General features: G+C 36.8%; 1 protein-coding gene across 7 annotated transcripts in view; it reads right to left on the reverse strand.

Moving 5' to 3' along the window:
- The window catches only part of LOC149566619 (FAD/NAD(P)-binding oxidoreductase family protein), a 333421-nt gene that overhangs the window by 101086 nt on the left and 209105 nt on the right, over positions 1-23230 (reverse strand). For all 7 annotated transcript variants that reach the window (XM_089819921.1, XM_089819916.1, XM_089819920.1 and 4 more), the window contains one exon: positions 8747-8829. In XM_089819921.1, coding sequence (XP_089676047.1) covers positions 8747-8829 — 83 coding nt within the window. The remainder of the gene's footprint in view (positions 1-8746; positions 8830-23230) is intronic.

A 23230-nucleotide genomic window follows, 5' to 3' on the forward strand; every position in this document is an offset into this window, starting at 1 on the left:
CAGCTCAAACTTCCCACTCTGATCTGAATATAAGCAAAATTGCAACATGGAAAAGGCATCAACAAGAACATGCTTGGAACTAATGAGTAACATTAAAGAGCCCTTAAGCTACTGGAATTGGATGTAATACTTTCAGTTGTTAATAAAGATACTCAATATAAGTAATGAATGTCCCTTCTACATCACTTAGCACTAGACCTACCACATTCACTTTAAGTTACCCTGGATAGACATCCCTTTGTTTGACGCCCATGTCTTCCACATTTTCTAATTACCTAACTATCAATCCCAGAAGAATACCTAACCCCCATGGTAGTATCCAATTTGTTCAGCCGGGTAGCCCCTAGGCCCTAGACAAGAAGGAAGTGATCGGATGTAATGGGGAACCCATCCAAAGGCCTTGGTGATACAAGAAGGAAGCATTGAAAGAATAGATTATCATATTCTGACACCAATCCTCTCCAGAAGTTAACCCCATGTTCACTTCGTGTACTGCTACATAATCAACCCACAGACCATTCAATATTGCTAATGGCTAGTCTGGATCAGGACAAACACAGGTAGTTGTTTCAAATTATTTTCTTGTACTCATCTACGGGTATGTTTGTATGTAAAGGTAAGAGAGAATGATCATAATGTGTAAGGTAATCAAGCTTGCTTAAAGTTGCACTTTTCTAGTCACACAAAAATGGAAAGCACATGGAATCGTGTTCAGATAACTGCAACCATCACAACTTATTCAACATGCACTCCATGATCACAATTGTCAAAGAATTTATGTTTATCGTACAGGGTAACCGGTTTACTAATGCATTCAGACAGTAGACAAGAACATGTAACACAGAGGTATTCCTTTTATTATTTGCATGTATGCAGAAGATACTACAATATTCAATATACACTTTTTCAATGATGATTCTAGAGTCCCTTCAAGACAGTGTACATATACTTTCCCGAAGGGGTGACTCAACCATTACGCGCCCGTTCGCATACTATTCCACCCGTCGGCTACAATATAGATTTTACCGACAACATCATCCCCCCAAAAGAAAAGTCGTCTCTGGACGGCAATTACAAAATTACTGAGACAGATTAACAAAACAAAATACATTAACTAAACTAACTATAACAAGGATAGATCTTTTTCCTTCACACCACTTTCACATTTGTCTCGTGCCTGCACCAAACTGGTCTCCAAAACACATTGCATCTGTCTCCTTAGCCAGGCCTACCTTGATAGCCATCTGTGCCGCCTTCTCTACTTCCAATGCCTGGGTATGCTGAGCCAAGTGTCACTCTACTGCCTCCAACTAGATGATCAGCTCCTCCCGAGCTCTCTATGCATCCACCGCGATAGCCTCATGTCCAACACCTACTCTGAGTGCTTCAAAGCATAACACCCTTCTCGAAAGGCTTGCTCTAGTGCTCTCTCCACATCTGGTAGCGGCTCCAGGTCTCATCAACTGTTAACACTTCCCACGACTGATAACTGCATTGATTGGGGGTCTAGGGGGCAACGCCCCTGGTGGGGTCGCTGCCAAGACCAAATTAGCACTCTCAAAACCACACAAAAGTCCATGGAACACACCATTTTTGTGATTTTCTTCCGATTCCATACTCTTTCAACCAATCGCTTATGTTTTACTACCTTTTATGTCTTTCCCTTCCCTTTGGTATCATACGTTACTCATTTTGAACTGTTTCAATTTGTCATCTTTTTTTTAAAGAAAACCTCCTATCACTCTTCTTCAATGTCTGTATGATGGTTTCCCTCTGTTAAGTTACAACCTCGCTGCCAGTACCGTACAGTGTATGGCTACACAATGGATTGCTTCTGCCATAGTCATACCATCTTCCTGCTACCGTACGACCTCCCCACTCTGACTATTGCTACCGTACGGTATGGTTCTCCTATCGATGTTTGTACGAGTAAGCCATACGGTCTTTCTCCTTTATCATACAATTACCCAACCTTCAAGCAATCTGATCGTATGACTTTTTGCAACTTTTCCAACCATGGCCGTATGGTGTATCCTGATTTATTCCCCTATGCTCCAAGTCTGTACGACATACCCTGCACTGGATGGTCGTACGACATACCCTCCTTTATGCTTTCCTTAAGCTGTACTCGTACAATTGCCATACGGTGTAATGATTAGACATGGCTTCCCCTTCATTTGTTTGTCGTACGGTCGTACGATACACCTCTTTGGCCATATGGTACTTCTCATGAATGTATGGTAGGCATTTACTTGGTCGTACGGTGGTAGCTCCTTGTTTGTATAGTGCCTTCAATCTATACGATTTTTTCCCCTTGCCTTGTGCTTGTCGTACGGTGTACCTCCAAGTCTCTTCCTGCAAATTTCTAGCCGTACGTTGTGACATGTACAATATCTTCTCCTGTCTAGCCGTACGATGGGTCACCTATGATTTCCTGCCATCTTTTGCCTAGTCGTACAATGTGCTTCCTAGTTCGTATAGCGTTTTGTTTTTCTTGATTGCCTTCATCTCTTGCTTACGCTCTTGATAAGCTGTACCACTCTACATATGGCGAATGTACTCCCTTCTACTTTCCTCCATACATGCCCGTAAGGCCAAAATTCCTTTTGACGCTTGTCCGTGTGGTGTACTTGCTTTGCTCTCCTAAAATGTCATACTATTTTAAATGCAATTTTTTTTAATACTGGATTCCAGTTATCTGCCACTAATATGTTCTTTGGTTCAATATCATCTCCCAAGTTCATGGTTTGTATTGTGGCTTCTTCATTTTTTATCGGCTTATTTTCACTAAACGTATGGGCTGGTGTTTCATCCACTTGTGCTTCTCCCTCCTTTAGCTCACTATACTCCTTCAGGAACTCGTTTCTTCCTTTTTCTTCTTCAACACCCAACATGTTGCAGCTCGGAAAGAGTTCATAATCCTCCATCTACCAGTGAAATAGTTCATTCATTGAATCTAGATCATCGTCCTTCGGTCCACCTTCCAATTGTAGAACACCTTCCTCATCTGGTTCCATCTGCTTCTTTCCTCCATCCTCTCCTTCTGAATCAGACAACCCGGCTTCTTCTCCAACCATTTGTGTATGCAAGTCAATTATGAATCGTCTGCCTCCACGCTCCATGGATAGGGTGTTCTGTTTCAACCATGTTTTACCTTTGCTTGCACCAACCACCCCCATCCATGGATGGCATCATACCCTCTTCTCTTCAATGCGATGACCACAAAATCTAGTAAAAATGGTTGCGTCCCAATCGTTACCGGTTGTGCCATCAAAGTTGCCAACGGTTTTATCCCATGCTGATCTATCGTGAGTAACTGGAAAGTAGGTGGCCATAGTGTGGGTTGTCCTAGCTTTTTCCAAATATCTTCTGGTAGCACATTCACACCCAATCCTCCATCTACAATTGAATCTGTCAGCAACGTACCCAGAATGCCCATCTCCACTACTGTCGGATGCCTTCCTTTCGTAAGTGCCAATAGCATCGGGTCTGCTGCCATTGTTTCATTACTATCCCTTGTTTCCTCCGTCACTCTCAAGGACGGTGTCATATTCATAATAGTTGTACGCAACTATAGCATTGTGAGAAGGTCATTTAATTTAATAAGAACTTCCGTTTGCATTATCTGCCTCATCATGTTTTGTTCCGCCAAGTTCCTCTTCGAAGTTTCGACAGTGTCTTTTACTTGTGATTTCCCTATTTTCATTCGCCTTTTTATCTCTGTTCGTGCTTTCTGTAACCTCTCCTTCTCTTCTTCTGCATCAAGGTATTTCTCTTTCTTTGCCTGCTCCCATGTGACCGCCAGTACCTTCTGAATCATTTGAATCCGACGATTTATGCTTTTTCTTCTTGTCTTTTTTTTCACTTTCTAGATCCATTGCACGACTATACACGTTGGCGTACGACGCAGGTGGTACAATCTTCATCTTCTTTTTCAAAGCCAGCCCTAGCCCCTCCACAAACCATCATTTTTCCAAACCATCTGTCGGTTGATTTTCCATCTTCCCAACCAACTCTTTTAGCCGTCTGGCATAGGCCCGAATTGTTTCATTCTTCCCTTGCTTGGTACTGTATATCTTTGCTACTATTTCATTATCATCTTGTAACAATCAAAACTCTACTATAAACTCTTTTCTAACGTCCGGCCATGTAGTTAGTTTCTGAGGGTCGGTGTCCGAAAACCAATCAATTGCCACACCCCGTAGGGTTGCTGAGACCTGTCTGACCCAATCGTCTTCTTCGTCACGCCATTTGCTGTCCATATGGTTTCGCACGTTTTGCAATGTCTGATTGGATTTGCCATACCATCACCATTAAACTTGGGTAATTTTTCTTTTGGACCGGCCATCTGTACCCTTCCTTTCTTTTGTTGTGCATTGTTGTTTGTACCCGCGTTGCTCTGTACTCCCATACCGCTCTGGACACCTACGTTCTCAAGTAGCGTGAAGGCTTCCTCAAGGACTTGGTTGTTTCGACTAAATTGTATTTGCTCATCAGGTGTATCAGCGACGAAGAGTTCATCCCACGCTCGAGTTCCTTTGACACTCTGAGCTGCGTTGGTCCTTTCCCTTCCATCCAGATTCCCCCTCGGCATATACAAGTTTTCCAATTCTTCTTTTGTTTCTTTGATCACCCTTCGCCTTTCTCGGTCTTCTTCTATCAACCTCTCTCTTGATCGACTTGGTGACTGCACTTCGTTCATCAATGCTCCCGTGGTACCGTGGTCACCTCTTGTGACACCACTGTCGTACCCTTCGATGAGTTGTTGAAGTCTATGCCTCTGGATGCTTTGTTTTGTGCGGTTTAGTATTTCCTGTGCCACATGTATACTATCATCTTCTGGATTCGTATTTCTATCTTTATTCAATGTGTTTGGCATTCATAGCACCCGGTCATTATAGGCAACGGCACCAAATGTAACATAGAGGTATTCCTTTTATTATTCGCATGTATGCAAAAAATACTACAATATTCGATATACTCTTTTCCAATGATGATTCCAAAGTCCCTTTCGGACGGTGTACATATACTTTCCCGAAGGGGTGACTCAATCATCACGCGCCCATTTGGATACTATTCTACCCATCGGCTACAATATAGATTTTACCGACAACAATTTCATCCCTCAATTGAAAAAGAAACATTAAAAACTAGTAGTGAACATCACATATGGTAATAATTGAAGTGTTCTTGTTGTTAGAGTTCATGTACAATGCTTATGTGTATACATATAAATTTGTTTATGCACAACGTACCTATGTTCTTTGGTAAAATCCGATGTAAACAATAACAATTTATTGAGCAAGACTCTCAAGATAATCCTATAAGCATGAAGAAAGCACTATGGCTGACTTATTACATCACTTTGTAACTGGAAAGAATAAATCACATATCAAGCAAAATCCTTCTAGAGGTTCATAGTGCTAAAGGATCCATTACTATTTTCCTCATTATCCTACTTGTGGCGATAATCCAATTTCATTTGGTATTCTGTTCTAATACACAGTTTAATGCTTCCAAACATGTGCTGTGGAGAGTAGTTTAATTAGCCGACACATGCTTAGTGCCACACACTTCCTAGAACTAACAATGAATGCCATGTGTATACTGTATACCAATTCCTTCAATCTAGAAATGCAATTTCTCTGCATATACTAGATTGCACTGTAATGTCCCCCCTATGCAATCTATTAACACTAGGACTAAAGTCTGATTATTCAAATCTTTATCTAAAATTTGTATACAACTCTTTTATTGGCCACAATGCGCTTATGGAAGGTGATTTGCAAATGTAAATGTTGTCAGTATCCATATTTAATGAACTAGGCAAGGGAAGATTGATCAATTCTACTGTCTTCCATCTCAGCATACAAGAATTATATTGCTACTTATTTACTCAGGTATGATTCTCAAGTAGATTATGATATAATTGCTTTATGACCAAATTTGTTCATCAATAATTTTAATAATATAATCCTTGTATCAAAAATTCTTTTTGCAAGATAACCATTGATATAATGGATATCGACCTGTAATAGTGGGCGGAACGATCATCTACAACAGCTTATTTGACTGTGAGAGGAATGTCATTTATGATGGTGGTTCTGAGCAAGATAATGCAAGATAAATGATGATATGATAAAGTTCGATCTGAATATATATTGGTTGCATGTTTTATACTGATCTGAATATGATAAAAAATGCCTGTTATATTTGTGATTTATATGCATCAAATGTATTATATATGTGTATGGTTCCCTAGAATAAAATATATCTTCTCATTCCTGTTTGTAGTCTTCTCTGTCTTGTGATAATATTCAGATCTCTTCTTTCATATCAGATACTTATTTCTCACTTGCCGTCTTCCTTGTTTGACCTCCCTTATTCACTGAGAGTCTCCACTGTTTTACGGGTACTGACTGCTATTATTTGATGATGCCTGACTTAATGTCTTGGATCTTTCCTTTACACTTTACCCATCAATTGTTTGCAACTCTTGAGATTAAGAGGTAGATCCTTTATTAGAAAATCACATATCCTGGGTGAGACTTGCACTCTTAACTGAACGTACTTCTAATTGCTACCTTAAGTAATTGCTTATATCATAATAACGATTTCCTACTTGTAATGTCCCTTGGAACTCTGCCCTCAAAACACTGATTTCAACACTTCAAATTTTGTCAAACACTTGCCAAATGCAGGTCTGAAAAGTGAAAACTGCTATGACAGCAAATTCTGGAAGTGCAAACTTGTAAGCAAAGTCCCAAATAAAATCTCCAATAGGTATGCCTTCTGCAATTGACAAAATTTAATCGCTGCTTGGTTTTAACCCGACGTACCAAGAGGAAGGCACTGCAGCATTACTGTACACGACAACTGTAGCGTCACTGTACACGGGTACTGTAGCAGCACCTCAAACCCTTGGATATTCTTAACAAATATGCTCTATGTTGATTTCTGAATGAAGCCAAACTCATAGACAAACCTTCAGGAGATATTTAACACCTTCAGATTGCGAAGACACTGAAGATGATCGTCCTCCGATGCCAAACAGCCCAGGAAACACAGAAACCCTCGGTTTCTCTCCTCCAATGCCAAGATGTAATGAAGACGAAGTTATCAAATGCTCCAAAGATGATTTGATTCTTCTTTTGACTGCTTATATATTTCCCCCAAAGAGTTTGATCCCAAAAAACACATTTAATATGCATTTTGAAATGTTATAAGTTTGTACTTCAATGTATAATAGTTTCTTGGTATGAGCGCTCAAACAATTAAATAAGATGCCCCCCCTTTTAATAATTAATTGACCTTTGAGTAATAAAGTGCAAACATACTTTTAAATATTTTTTTAATAATTATTATTATTAGTCACCTTTAATAATAATAAAATGTTATGCAGTACTCCATATTTAGCCAAGTTAGCTGAACACTGGGATTGACATTGCTAATCATAACCCGTTCAGGTCAGGACTCCTGCTATAATTAGTAATCCTGACTTTTCCCTGAAATAGTCACTTACTATAAATAGTAAGTGTGCTAAACTGAACCAGACAGAGGGCAAACCTAGACACTTTTGGCCACTGAAATGGGAAATAAGCCTCTGACATTGCCAGTTGGGACCTTTAAACATCAAGACTAGGCTGATCCAAACAAACTTTGACACTCACAAAAGAGGGGATATTACACTACTCATCGTGTTCACTATCACTAATGAGTCACAACTCACTGTATCCCTGTCAAACTTCTTGTTCATGACTCTTATCGTTTAAGAATCATGTCGAAGTTTTAAAATTTCATATTACCGTTGAGATAATAGGAGGAATTTGTATTGGATATGTTCATCACTAACCAACATTGTATTTGATCATCTTGACTCATTTATCGATCACCTCATGTTTCAGTTGATAGCCACTCATCACATCGATTTGCAGTCAACACTGGGACTCTTGTGGGATCATTCCTTTATTTGCCTGTACACTGTTTCTTACGTAAGACTTTAGTCGATGCTTGTTTATTCTATAACATATCACCAAGTATGTACTATTAACTAGACATTTGCGGCTTCTTCAGATCATTATTACTGCACACTGATATTGATTGTCTTCATATAGGATCGATACAATTATATATAATGTATTGACGATATAGTGATGATGAATTAAGAGATACTGTTGTTGTAGTTTCTTCATGCTAATAGCTAGTTCATTATGTGGACTACTAACTTGTTCAGAATGACTTGTTTTAAAATCACTATACTCCGAAACTTCCATTTTAAGTTGTTATTATGATAGTTTGAGCTTTCCACTAACTTTATGTAATGTCCACACTATCATTCCTGAAGGTATTATAATTTTGTTTCTTTATCAAAATAAATATAGTTTCCTTTAATATATTGGCCAAACTAATATCTTACATATAATTTGTAATTATATTATACTTAACTATTATTTATTTATTTAATTTTATACATAATAATAATCCTTATTGTAGTTTATCTTAGAAAGGAGACATTACAGGACATAATGTCTCAAATTGGATTTAAGTTGTTTCGGTCTGAAAATGTTCTGTTATGGTCTGTTACAAGTATGTTGGTTTTTGTAAAGCCATTAGGAGATTCCACATATAGACATATATGCAAATGAAAAATATCAGTGCATAAAAGTCAAATACATCAATAGGGTATGTTAAACAATGCAAGTACAAAGATATAAAACAAAAAAGTATAGATAAAATAGTCTCATACAGGAAAACTGTTCTTTTGACTAAGTAGAATGCGTTTAACGTCTTCAACATGAAGATCTGGGGTTAAATCGACCACCAAAGTTCCTGCATTTACATCAATATAAGACTTTAAGCATATATCTCTTTTTACTGGATGTAGAAATAAATCTGATGCAATAAAGCAACATTGAACAACCCATAACCCAACTATGGGATGTACTGGTATTTTAGATCTAATCAAATCCACAACTTCTATTTTACATTTTATGTAAACAATAATTGTGTGCTATAGTTTGTTCAAGTCATTGTTGTGTGAATAGATTCATTTTGCTTGGTTTCAAAGCTATAGCTCAAAAGTTAAAAGTTTACTAAAATAGCTGTCCATATTCATTTTTGTTCTCAATCATGTGAGAATATATGAGATTATGTTTGACTTTTATCTCCAAGGAAATAGATTGACATACAAAGTTACAGAAAATAAAAATTCTTTATGCTGCTGTGGATATTTTTCTATAAGAGTGGCCTTTAGTCTCACAGAAACATAGTAGTCCCAAAAGGATCATTTAGTAGAGTGTTGAAAGAAGAGGAAGCATAAAGTCAAGAAAAAGCATTAAGCATGAGTTCCGAAAAATCCAACTTGTTTCATTTAAATCCACCTAAGTTGCTAGTTTGGATTCAGGTTAGAGACTCAGATTCAAAATGTTCAATTTCTGGGGGGATTGGATTTGGATTCGTCCATGTGTGTGTGTGTGTGCGCGCGCGTGCATGCGTGCGTGCATGTGTGTGCGCGTGTGCAATAGAAAATAAGTTAATTAACCACCTAGTTCACAAATGCACAAAGAACATATAAAACAACCTTTTTGGTCTATTCAGTGGTCACTTTCAGGGCTGGAGAGTAGAGTAGACCTAATTTGGCAAAATAAATGTTTTAAAAAGTCAACAAAAAGTGTTTTTAGACCAAATTCACTAAAAGTTCTGCAAATTCTGTCTGGCTTCGTCCACTAGAAACTGAAGTCACCCAAAATTTGTCTAAATTCTGCTCAGGTTCCTCTACAAAGAATTCCCAATGAATTTTGGTCTTCACAGTAGAATTTTGTCTGAATCTAACAAGGACCACACTTGGAGCAAACTGAATTTTGAATTCCCAGGTCCACGAGCGAATCTGGTAATGTAGAAATCCAAAAAATAAATGAGGATGAAATGGATATATTAGTTTTCTTGCTCTCATGGAAGGATGCGAACCAATGAAAATGAGCACAGTAATATTAGGAGTGAAATACAATGACCTTACAGAGAATCTCATACCTTTCAGAATATGTTGTTTTTAAGTCCTTACTCCTAAATGAGTGATTGTTGTAATTAATGTCATTAATGTCAAAGTGATTGTTGGCAAGCATATTGTCAAGGAAGATCATTAGATCTTGTCATTGATGTCATAGGATAGTTTCATATTCCAACCGTCAAATTTTTTTTTTAACATATATGCAAGACAAGTTTACAATATGCCAAAATATTCCAAGCATATAAAGGCAAATGATAGACAATGATTCTCATTCCAACAAATGCACAAACAAATCTGATTGCTGTTACAATATGAGATTTAGTACAATATCAGAAGTTCAAGAAGTTTTGCACCTTAGTCTTCTAATGATACTTTCATGTTAGAAGCCACTGAAAAGTTCATCTGATTAGGACTGATGGAACCGCAGTGTGAAACTTGGAGTATGCTGATGCTGATGTGTGATTGCCAATGAAACCACCACCTCCCAATATGTATTGCTGAATACAGAGTTCTGATTACTAAAATTGCTACCACGCTGAGATAAGAATATACTGGTCACAAGATGTATGAGGCCATCTATGTAAAGGCATTCTATCGGAGTGATATAGGACATTGATGTTGCCACCTCAGAGGTATATGGATAGATTGAAGCTGCTGCCACAATGTTATAATCCTATCACCCTGTAATAATCCCTTTTCGGGTCATTTCCTGATTTGCTCTAAAATTCCCCTTTTAGGGTTTGAATCGTACTTAGGGATTGTAATTTTGTAATGTTTGAAGGTAAGAGAATGTCAACTCCCAATAATTATTACATGTTAACATACTTAGAGATAATAATTAAGCTTCAATTCCTTAATTCGCTCCTAATCACTAACCCTAAAGTGGATGGTAGAATTACTGTTCTTGAGTATGGAAATAGTCTAGTTGAGGCTCCCTCATGGATCTTACCGATGCTTTGCCTCAATGTGACTGGATTCCTCCTTTCCTTTCACAAACTCTGTACCCTCTTAGTTATGCTAGTGGGTGATTTTAAAGTAATGACTTAGTATATATCTCTATCTTTTATATCACAAATATGAGTATAGAAACAATACCTAATTTATAATACATACTTGATCTCTAATTCCTTACTACTCTCCTGATTACTAATCCTGAGACAGATAGTAGAATTACCATGACCAAGGCACAAAAATATTATACAAGTGGGATCCCTCAAAGTTTTTATCCATGTTGAAACCCTCCCGACACGGGACCAAATTACCCTATCACTCCTATCATGAACTCCCTATAAGCTTAGTCGTATTTCTAAGGGATTAAAGAATTAACTTAGTATATATCATTATTTTATGTATTAAAAACATATTAATAAGTAGGGATTACATAGTGATGCATAGTTCTGATTTCATTCTTATTAACATAACTGATAATTCTTATATTCCAAATATATATTAGATCATTCTATCATACACATTTACGTGCACATAGTGTATCTATCTAATTTCATTTCTATATTTTTTTATCTTTAGTATTATAATGTGCATTATTTATGAAAGCCCTAGAAATAAATAGATGACTTCAATGCAAAAGAGAATATGCATTCCTTGATGCATTTATTATTAGATTATTTTTAGTATCTTAGGATCTTGCTATATTTAGCCTGTTCTTTTAGAATCTTGGTTAATGGTCATTTAGGCTTTCTTTTTAGCTTTTCTTACTTAAGTCTATTTTTAGAGTACACTATAATTAGTGTCTGTAAACTTTATTTAAGAGGTCATTATTAATGCAAAATCATTCTCTGTTTTCCATTCATTCCATCTTTAACATTTTCATGGTATCAAAGCAGGTCGATGGGGATTCATAAATTTTAGCAGTTTTTTTTAATCAAAAACTTGTGGCCTCTTTTGATTTGGAATTTAATTACAAAATTTTGTTTTTTTCGAATCTTTTTTATGAAAACAATAAAATCGTTTTGATTCTGTCTGAAACACACTATGGTTTTACTCCAAATTTGTGGGTCTAAAACACAGGTCAAAGCCTGCATTGAAAGTAATTTTTACTAATTTTTTGGCACTTAGCTTTCCACCTTGCCACGCAATTTCTGTCAATTTGAAGCTTGCACCAATTCAAACTTTTTGTCTATTTTTGGCTTGTTCCTGCAACCAACTTTTTGAGAACTCACAAACAAAAATAGCAGCATTTTTGTTTTGCTTTGGCTACCTAGTACATGTGCCTAGCTTTCGGCATTATCTGCAAATTGTTCTTACCACATCAGTCTTTTTATTCGCAATTTTGCGGTGCTCAAGACATGACACAATTTCCTAAGACTATTTCTAGGAATTATTTTTTTTGGTTTATTTCCCTCTATAACACCCTAAATCAAGTTTCAGATTTCAGCAATGGGCTTTCTATGGTTCTCGAATAAAGGTATTTGAATATTAAAAAATCCTTTTTTTTTGGAGGGTTTTAATATTTATTGCAAAGAAACATTATCTGGGTTTTAATCTTTATTGCAAAAAAAACATTGTGGGTTTTAATATTTTTTCCAAAAAAAATTCTATGGGTTTTAATATTTTTTTATAATATTGCTTATCTCCACACACCAGTTGGATGCCAAAATTGTTACACCAATCAATGTGCAACTGTGAGACAAATAGGAGAGAATGTCAACCTTTTGCATACAGTGTAAGGTTATCTGAGCGGACCGTACAGTATAGCAGGGTGCAAACTGGTTGTATGGTGAAAGTTGTCTGTACGATGGAGATAGATGGAGGGTTGTCATACGTTTTACGGTAAGCAATGGTGCACATGGAGTGATGGGGCCATATGGTGGTACAGGTGTACGGTGTATGGGAAGGTGACGCGTACGGAGGGGAGTGGCAACAAGTGAAGAGGATGTCATATGTTGTATGGTGAGAGGATGGGTATGGCTGTACGGTGCTACTGGAGGCTTGTACGGTGATCGTACAAAGGTATTAGTGAGGGGTGGATGTATGGCAAGATAGAGGAAGATAAATTCCGCTAATACCCGTAGGAATAGAGACGTGCCTTTGCCATGGTCTGTACTATAGTCTGAGAACCTAAGCTGAGACAATAATGTGAACAATATTTATTCTCCAAAACATACAGATTAATGCCAGCACTAGTATTTGCAATCTAATCCAAAAATATATATGTGTGTGTGTGTGTGTGTGTGTGTGTGTGTGTGTGTGTGTGTGTGCACCCGTAGGAATAGAGACGTGCCTTTGCCATGGTCTGTACTATAGTTTGAGAACCTAAGCTGAGACAATAATGTGAACAATATTTATTCTCCAAAACATACAGATTAATGCCAGCACTAGTATTTGCAATCTAATCCAAAAATATATATGTGTGTGTGTGTGTGTGTGTGTGTGTGTGTGTGTGTGTGTGTGTGTGTGCAAGCAAAGATGGTTTTCCAAATGTGCCAAATCCGAAACAAAGTAATATAGAGATCGGAATAGGGTGAGGATTAAATCCCACTGAAACCAGAATAGCCAAGTAGGGAAAATCTTTCGCTTTTGAAATGGCGAACAACATAAAGCTACACTAGGAATCCATAGTACAATAAAATAATCCAAGTTCGCATGCAAAAAACATCATACATGCCGGTCATAAATACCCTTTGGAGAAAACTCCCAAGTGTTTACAAAAGGATGCCAACATGACATATACCTACCGATAATAAAATTTGGGCGCTTATATTAAATAATTATAGGTCCATTTATATTATTTAAATTTTGGGACCAATAATTATTTAATATATTTTAGTAAAATTGGGTACATTATAAATCCTTGCTGCCCAAAGATTGCTTGTCCTCAAGCAATCTGCACTCCAAGATCCCAAACCATGTGCGGACATTGTGTAATGTCCCCATTTTTAGCAAATTCTTGCAATTGGCCAAGTCAATTCACTATAGCCACCCTCATGAGCTGACACAGCATTTTGGGGGTCTCAGTTAAGGATTTACTATTTTTGGTAGTTGTTATTTTTGGCAGTGCAGTGAGTGACTTGGCAGTTGGTCGTCACCTGCAGTTAATCAAGTTAAGAATTGCATGAGCTCTTATTTATTTATTCTTCATTGAGTTGCATTATTATAATAATGTTTATATTATTATAATAATGACTTTAAGAGATATTTCTGAAAAGCAAGTTGGAAAGTTTCTAGTGTTGAGTTCTTTTGGGAAACTTCCACAATTTCTGAAGTGGAGTTTTATGGAAACTTTTGCCAACGAAAGCTTATAAATGAGAGCTCATTTCATTGGGAAAGGACACGCTTGATTTTATATTTAATTTTGTGCCTTTGTGGCTTTCTCCTAAGTTCTAAATTGTGAGCCCTTGCTGAAGTATAAGGGTCTCTGAAAGTTTCTGAAATTTGAAGTCACTACTGATGTATAGTGGTTTCATTAGCTAAATCTCCTATTTGTGTTTTCCTGTATTTGGGAGATTGTTCTAGTAATTTCATTGCAAATTGTACTGTTGTAAAGAATTTGCTAGGTCTCCTTACTGTATTTTTGTGGCTTGGAGAATTCATTACTGATAAATTCTGGAAGTGTGGAGTTTTACATTTTTGCTGAGAGCCTGTATTAGAGATCAAAATAGTTATTGGAAGTCTGCATATTTATTACTGCTAGCAGCCAGGATTGCAACTAAGGCAGATTGTTCTAAATAGGCTGGACGTCTACATCATTGTGCCCAGTTATTACTTTTAGCTTGTGCTTGAGGGGAAACAATTGTCTAGAGGCCGTGCGGCATTTACTGGAGCCTGCATTACAAATCAACAGCTCGTGCTAAGGGATTTGGGAAGCCACATCTATGTTTCAGCTCCCTTGCTTGTTTTTACATGTGCATTTGTTTGAGCCACACAAGGACATCTAGCATCTGTGGTTGGGTTTGGCATTGTCGTATCATAGTGAACAATAAGGAGTAGCGGAGTTTCACGGGTTTGGCACATTTACATGCAATTCAGCTGAGCAGAGTTTGAGTATCACTTGCAACCTGCAAATCATTTCCAAAGGCCTGCAATTTGATTTCAGAATTCCACAATTTTGTATAAAGCTCACACAACAGTGATTGGTGGCTGCAATTTGGTCCAGAGATTAATTATGGCATTCTACCTACCAAACACTGATGATGAAAGGAGTTGCAATCTGCCATTAGCAGCTCGACTGGGTATTCTATTGTTTATTTGATCTGCTCTATCCAGGTTCTATTCAATTTATATAAATTGCATTTGGTATTGTCATTTGTGCAAATTCAGATTTGAGCAATAAAAGATTTAATCTTCAGCATTGCATTGCTTCTTCCAATAATCATTATTACCAAAGAATTCAAGGGAATTGAACACAACTATTTAGCACAAGCAAAATGGGAAATATATGTATTTGCTATCTATTAACTTAGGCAGTAGAATTTTTTGATCCATTTTCAGTATTGCTTAAACTTGATTGCAGATTGTTTGACAAAATGTTAAATAACTAAATGCTTAAGGAGATTAGTATCTTTGTTGAGCTTGAGCCAAGAGGGGATACTACACATTGATAGTTGTATTGGCTGAAAACTCCATATTCCTTTAGGATCACATGTTCATAATTGGATTCCTTCATGATGAGTAGATTGCTTCCAAGCTTCTGTTGTGCTACTCTGCTATAAATAATGCTATGTCAGGAAGTACCAGGATCCCATGGGAGCCAATCATAAAACACATTGGTGCCCCAATCCAAAACATTCATGAGAGCCTGAAACCCAAACTCTTTTGAAATCTCACAACTCAAATAAATCTTGTTGCTTCCATGAGGATGGTCTCGTATCAGAAAGGATACAGTGTGTTCACTGAAAGCATCACACTCCAACAATGTCACTAAACCAATCAACACTCCCATAATTAGCATTGTGTCAATCAACATTGCCACTGTAAAAATCATCACCACAATTGTACTAATTGGCATTGCCACAATACCCACATCAGTCAATATTGGCACCATGCAAGATGGCATTGTCACTGTGCTATAAGCGCTGCTATGATGTAAGTTAGCACCACCACCAGACTGTTACTAGTCAATAATTCCATGATATTAGTTGACACTTCCAGTGTACCTATACTAGTTCACACCATACCAGTCAACACTTTCACCTTACTAGTCCACATTGCTACGATGTCCGACAACGCTACCATCCAACTTGAACCAATCGATACTGCCACCATTGAAGATGGCACTTCCACTGTACCAGATGACATTACTACAAGGTTAGATGACGCTGCTAATGTACCTATACCAATGGGCACTATCCCGATCGATACTTCCGCCAACCCATTTCACGTTGCCACCTTACTAATGAAGAGAACGTGTTTGTAGTAACTAGGATTCCAAAGAAACCAATCATAAACTACATCAATGTTCAAATCTATATGTAAAATACCCGAACACTACAATCTGTTCAATTATGAAACTAATATAACCTCAAGGAAAGCAATTATTTAATTCACTGTTGTATTTTAGTATACAAATCTGTGTCTATTTGAAATGACCCTTGCTAATTAAATTATCATTAACACTGATATAACACTAGAGAATTTGTCAAACACTTCGCAGGGAATCAAATTTGTGCCATTTAAAACAGAATACCAACTCAGTTCAAATACAGATTGAAATGTATATTTACATTCATGACAGATTCATACAACTAGCAGCGTGTAATCAAATATAGTTTCTACAATTATTGATGTATGTAACTATAGACTTTCTAAAAAAAAACATTGAAACCTGGATAACCATGAATCGCCAACATTTGCTGGTGTTGGTAGCAGATATCAGATCCAAGCAATGCCCAGTTTCAGCGGCAAAATTAGCAGTCGCATTTCATAATGCGTATGCTTGTCAATGGATATATCAAGACTGGAGTGGGCGGTCGGAACTCTGTAATGCGCAGTTTGCAACCCGATTATACTGTCGACTGGGATTAACTTGAAACTAGGGAGTCCCTATCCCCGCAAACATGCCCTTAGATACCCGTCGATAATGACCCTGACTGTGGTAGGAAAGAACCTTGGTGTGATTGCTGGCTTGAACAATTCAATCGCTAAGTCTTGGCCCAAATTGCATGGCAAATCGATCCCAATTCTGGCCCGTATTTCGCCTTTAATCTCTGCAAGGAAACAATACAGACACCCGCAAATCTTTCAATCCTGCGATACTATACTAGGCTTCAAACGATGACGAAAATACCATGAGGAAGGACGCCTGGACCGGATGACTCAATTCTTGCTTGCTTGGAAATGAATTGCTGCTTATAATCACCTCAATATTTAAACCCTCAGACCTGTGACATGAATCAAATTCTTGTCTGATACCAATTAATATTTTTCTCCCTAGCTTCCCTCCGAAATTTCTCTAATTCTACAATAATTTGATGAATGGCAACTGATTCTTCTCAGTCAATCAATAATGCAAGAGTCTCCAATTTGGCCTTAGGCCACAGATTTCTGCCCTGATGAAATGACTGTAACGTCACCTCCAGTTTTGCAATAATTCAGGTGATATTCCACACCCTCAAAATTGCTTATCAATGGGAGTTTTCGTTCCCAAAGATAATTTGAGAATTTGCAGATCAAATGACTACAAATTGCTCCAACTGAAATAGAAGTCGAATCCACAAAACCGCTTGTCTTAATGGGTGCCTCTTGTCCTCTATTTATTAACTTTTTTGAGAAGTCACTGGAAGCTTCCGGAATCGTCTTTTATAATATCTTATTATAATGCACTTTTATTGTCAAATAACTTTATAAAACAAATTAAATAACTTTATTAAATTAAAAGTGCAATCTTAAATCATCATTAGAACATGTAGGCCCCATTTACTGGATGTAGCAAAATGCAATCTTCTGGCGAGATGACTCTCTTCTCCAAAATCATTTGCCTATGAGAGTCGATGATAGGAAAATCTACTGTAGGAATTGTGTCGCTAAAAAGGGGACATGACACTATTTGAAATTCCAAATGGTCATGATATTAGCCCTTAGAATTCTAGATGTAAAAACCTTTGGAACTTGATTGTAAATAAATAGTTGTGATCAAATGAGAAATCTCAAACTATTGCAGTTGACATTCAGAAAGAATAAATAGTTTGATTTATTCCAACTTGAAAAGCCTTTAAATTTGAAGTAGCAACACAAAGGAAATTCTTATTTCAATTCAGAATAAAATAACTATAATATACAGGAGGTTGACATGACAATGAAGATGCACCTGTGAGATAATAACTATGGAAGTTCCAATTGCTTTGGCCCTCCAACATGATGCCCGACTCCTTGGTCTATGTGGTGATCGTTACAATCCCAATTTCAATGTGGGAGGGCTTGCTTACCACAGCGACTGGCCTGGAAAGATTACTTGACATGTTTTGGTTTCTTGTCAAGTCTCCAACATGCCTTTCTTTGCCAGCGATAGACCTGATTCACTATTGCTACAAACAGATTGTTCATATATCTTACTAATAGACTTCACCCAAGGTTATTCATGCACTAAATAGAATTGGAAATGTTGCCAATATAATAAAAAAACAATCCCTTGTTTGTCTTGATCATGCTGGCCACTACTTGGTCAATCGCACTTCCACCATGGGAGCAATTTTCAACTTTACATTCACCAATCCTTCATCTTTGAATTCACTTGGTCTAATTATTTGTTGGCATCGAATAAATGTCACCTTTATCAGTATAGTGCCCAGTATATAACATAGTTTGATCCTTCTCTTTATGCCTGGTCCTCCGGAACTCCATTAGGTTAGTAATTATTCTGACGAAAGAAATTTATCATAATAGCTTTCCATCTCAATCATACGATTGTTCCCTAAATTTTCAACTTTACATTCACCAATCCTTCATCTTTGAATTCACTCAGTCTAATTATTTGTTGGCATGGAATTAGCGTCACCTTTATCAGTATCATGCCCTATATATAACATAGTTTGATCCTCCTCTTTACACCTACTCCTCCGAAACTCTGCTAGGTTAGTAATTGTTCTGACGAAAGAAATTTATCATAATAGCTTTTCCATCTCAATCATACGATTGTTCCTTAAATCCAGTCTGCCTTCCCAATTCTCACGACACATTTGAATGGGATGATCGAGTATATTTCTCATGAACTTCCAAAACTGTCTTCAAATTAAGCATTTATTAATTTGAATAACTTCAAATCTATCTATATTTTATTCTCATATTATTAATTTATATTAGCTCAAAAAATGTGAAAATTGAAGTTAATAATTAAGATATTACATATGTTTATTTATCTTCATAAGGATATCCCTAGAGGGATATTACAAATCTCTGCTTCCCCATGTTGCTTGTAAATTAGGATGTTGTAGCACCTGTTCACCTTCCCACGTAGCATCCTAAATAGACAAGTTTTTCCATTGGATCAAATATTCTTTGATAAGACGATTACGTAAATGTCTTTCGCATATATCCAAAATCTGTGTAGGTATAGTTTCCAATTTTCCTTCTAAATCTAAAGGTGGTAATTCTTCAGATCCTGTTACCTGTTTGCCCAATGCCTTCTTGAGGCAAGAAACGTGAAAGACATTATGTATGCGAATGCCCTCTAGTAAATTTAGTTAATAAGTGATGGCGCCAATTTTTTTGCTAATCTGGTGGGGTCCATAGAAGTGAGCCTTCAATTTTTCAGTGCCACTACGTTTGAGTGATGACTATCAATATCAAAGTAACGAGAATTAGAATTGTCTCAGGATTGGAAAAGGCCAAATTGAATCGTGAATTGGCCATGAATCAGAATCGAATCGGCCGTGAATCGGCAAATTAAAAAAACCCTTGAAATTTAGTAACTTATTTCACAAACCCTTTATCGCTGATTCAATTCACCGATTCACAAAAAATCGTTTGGCTTGAATCAAATCGCCGAATTGTGTGAATCACCGCGATTCTTGGAACTATGGTCAATATGGCTATAACTGGAGATACACCAACTCACCTTCATCAAAACTGCTCTCTGTACATTTCCTATCGGCATAAATCTTTTCTTGATTCTAAGCAGATTGTAAGTTTTCCTTGAGAGCATTTAAAATATCTTGATTTTCCTCGAGCCAATTCTTGGCTTTAGGCACATTACTATGGGCAAAAGCAAGGTCAACAAAAGATACAACATCATACCCATACAAAGCCTTGAATGGGGTCATACCAATAGGCATATGATTTGTTGTGTTGTAGCAATATTCCCCTAAATATAACCACCGAATCCAAGCCTTTTGATGCCCAACCACATAATTGCGAAGATAGCCTTCAATCCATTTGTTCACAATATATGTTTGTCCATCTGTTTACAGATGGTAGCTGGTACTGTGGTTTAACTTTGTTCCTATTAACCTGAACTATTCCTCCCAAAATACAGTGTTTACCTTGTGTCCGAGATAAACCGGTAATGAAATCCATGGAGATGCTTTCCCAGTTATGCTCTGGAATGGGTAATGGTTGGAGTAATCCTATTGGGTATGAATGCTCCGCCTTATTCTATTGACATGTAATGCATTCCTTCACATAGCGTAATACATCATTCTTAAGCCCCTTCCAAGTAAAACGCTCACGGATTTGCCTATAAGTTTTAAAATATCCTAGATGTCCAACCAAAGGTAAATCACGAATTGCTTGCATAATGCACAATTTCAATTTTGAGTTAGGTACAAGAAAGATTCTATCCTTGTAATAAATAAGATCATTCACAATCTTATATTTGTCATCCTGTATATTCCTATCCAATAAATCACATGCAAATATATTCTTAGAATATTCTACTAATAAGAGAGATTTCCAATCAACTCATACACTTGATATAGCATTAATTTCAGGTTTTCTGGATAATGCATCAGCAACAACATTGTTCTTGCCTTTAACATATTCAATTTCAAAATCATAAGATTGGATCTTACTAATCCACTTTTGTTGCCTAGCAGTCAAATCTTTTTGGCTCAAAAAATATTTCAAGTTGTTATTATCACTTTTAACCACAAATCTACCACCTACTACATATTGTGAAAATTTAACCAATGCATGCATCATTGCTAGCATTTGCTTATCATTTATTGAATAAAATCTCTCAACACTATTGAGCTTCCTGCTTTCATAAGCTATAGGATGTTTATTCTGCATTAAAACTGCTCCTATTCCTTCACCAGAAGCACCACATTCTAATACAAAAGGCTGATTGAAATCGGGAAGTACAAGAACTGGATTAGAACTCATTACCTCTTTGAGTTTTCAAATACCTATTGTGCTTCCTCAGTCCACCTGAATGCCCCCTTTTTGATGAGATCTATCAATGGTGCTCCAAGCTATGAGAAACCTTGAACAAATCTCCTATAATAATTGCATAAATCAAATAAACCTCTCAGATCAGAAAGATTTTGTGGAATTGGCGAATCCAAAATGGCTCTAATCTTCTCTTGATGTACCTACACACCTGTAGCACTAATCATGTGACCCATATATAAAACTTTTGTCATACCAAATTCACATTTAGAGGTTTTTGCATAGAGGGATTGTGTTATTGTGCTTCCATTATACCTAGAATCTCACTAATATGTCTCAAGTGTTCCTCCCAAGTCTTGTTGTAAATCAGTATATCATCAAACAAAACTAGCTAAAATTTCCTCAGTTGTTTATTAAAAATATGATTCATACAAGATTGCAATGTTGCTAGAGCATTTGTTAGTCCAAAAGGTGTAACTAAAAACTCATAGTGACCATAATGACATCAGAAAGAAATTTTATGAATATCATGTTCCCATAACTTAATTTGATACCTTGACCTCAAAACAATTTAAAAAAATATACACAGCACCATGTAATTCATCTAACAACTCATCAATCTGTGGAATCAGATACTTGTTTTTTATGGTCTTTTTATTGAGAGCACAATAATCTACACACATGCATAGAGTCCCATCCCTATTCTTAACCAACACTACAGAAGAAGCAAATGGACTCAAACTAGGCCTGATATGTCCCATGTCCAGCAACTCCCTAATAGTCTTTTCTATTTCATCTTTGAATGTCTTAGGATGTTTGTATGGAGTAGTGATAACTTGTTTTGCCCCTTCTTCCAATTTAATAGTATGTTCAAAACCTCTATATGGAAGTACTCCTAGAGGTATGTTACTAAAAACAACACTATCTCAATCTAAAATCTGCAACAAAACATCTTGATAATGTTTAGATTCAAAACATGTTACCTTAGTGGAGATAAGGCATTGTGCTGACCAAGCAACATCACCATGACAGAAAATGGCCTCCATTCTATTAGCAAACACGACTCTAGTCCTATTTGACATTCTCCTAAGAATTACCTTTTTCCCATCAATTTTCAAAGAGAGCACCATGCACTTGAAACTCTAAGAGTATTTATCCAAAGCCTCCAACCATTGAATCCCCAACATTACATTAGAGTTAGCTAAATCACCCACATAAAAATCATTTGTTACTATATAATTATCAAGAGCAATACTTAACTGAGGGACCTTATGTGTGTTTACTAAAGTAGTACCACTTGCTACTCGAACATCAAATCCTTCATGCTTCTCTGTGTGCCATATTTTTTAACAAGAGTTGTATCAATGAAATTATGGGTAGCACCACTATCAACCATAACAATAACTCATTGTCCCTATAAAAGCCCTCTTACAATGAAAATATTGTAGTGCAGATTTCCTGTCATTACTTCTATCTTGTCTTTCCCTGGTGAATTTTCCTAAGCCTATTCTACGGTTTTAGGATCTTTATCGTAATATGGATCTATGTTTTCCTCATCTTCACTATCTGATACTACCTCAGTATAGTGAATTTTGCCTTTTCATAAACATCTATGACCCGGTGCCCATACCTCTTTACAATTGAAACACAACTTTTTCCTTTTGAGTTCATCACGTTCTTATTTATCTAACTTGGCTATAGGAGGCATGTCTCTATAAAAGGTTTTCTTATCTTTATCAAGTTTTGGTGATGGTCCTTTAAAAGTTTTCCCTTTTGAAGAGGGTTCCAATTCCCTTGCCTTTTTAATGGTTGACTGTAAAGAAGGGTTTAGGGTTTTGACCCAACCTTTTAAGAGCATCAAATTGCCCATCTATGAAGATCACAATTTTTGGTCTCTTTGTAATCTCAGTTACTAGGATTGCTAATTTTCCAAATTCAGAAATA

Source organism: Cupressus sempervirens, chromosome 3, assembly GCF_028749045.1.
Source record: "Cupressus sempervirens isolate cs-2001-9-10 chromosome 3, ASM2874904v1, whole genome shotgun sequence".
In the NCBI taxonomy this organism is placed as follows: domain Eukaryota; kingdom Viridiplantae; phylum Streptophyta; class Pinopsida; order Cupressales; family Cupressaceae; genus Cupressus; species Cupressus sempervirens.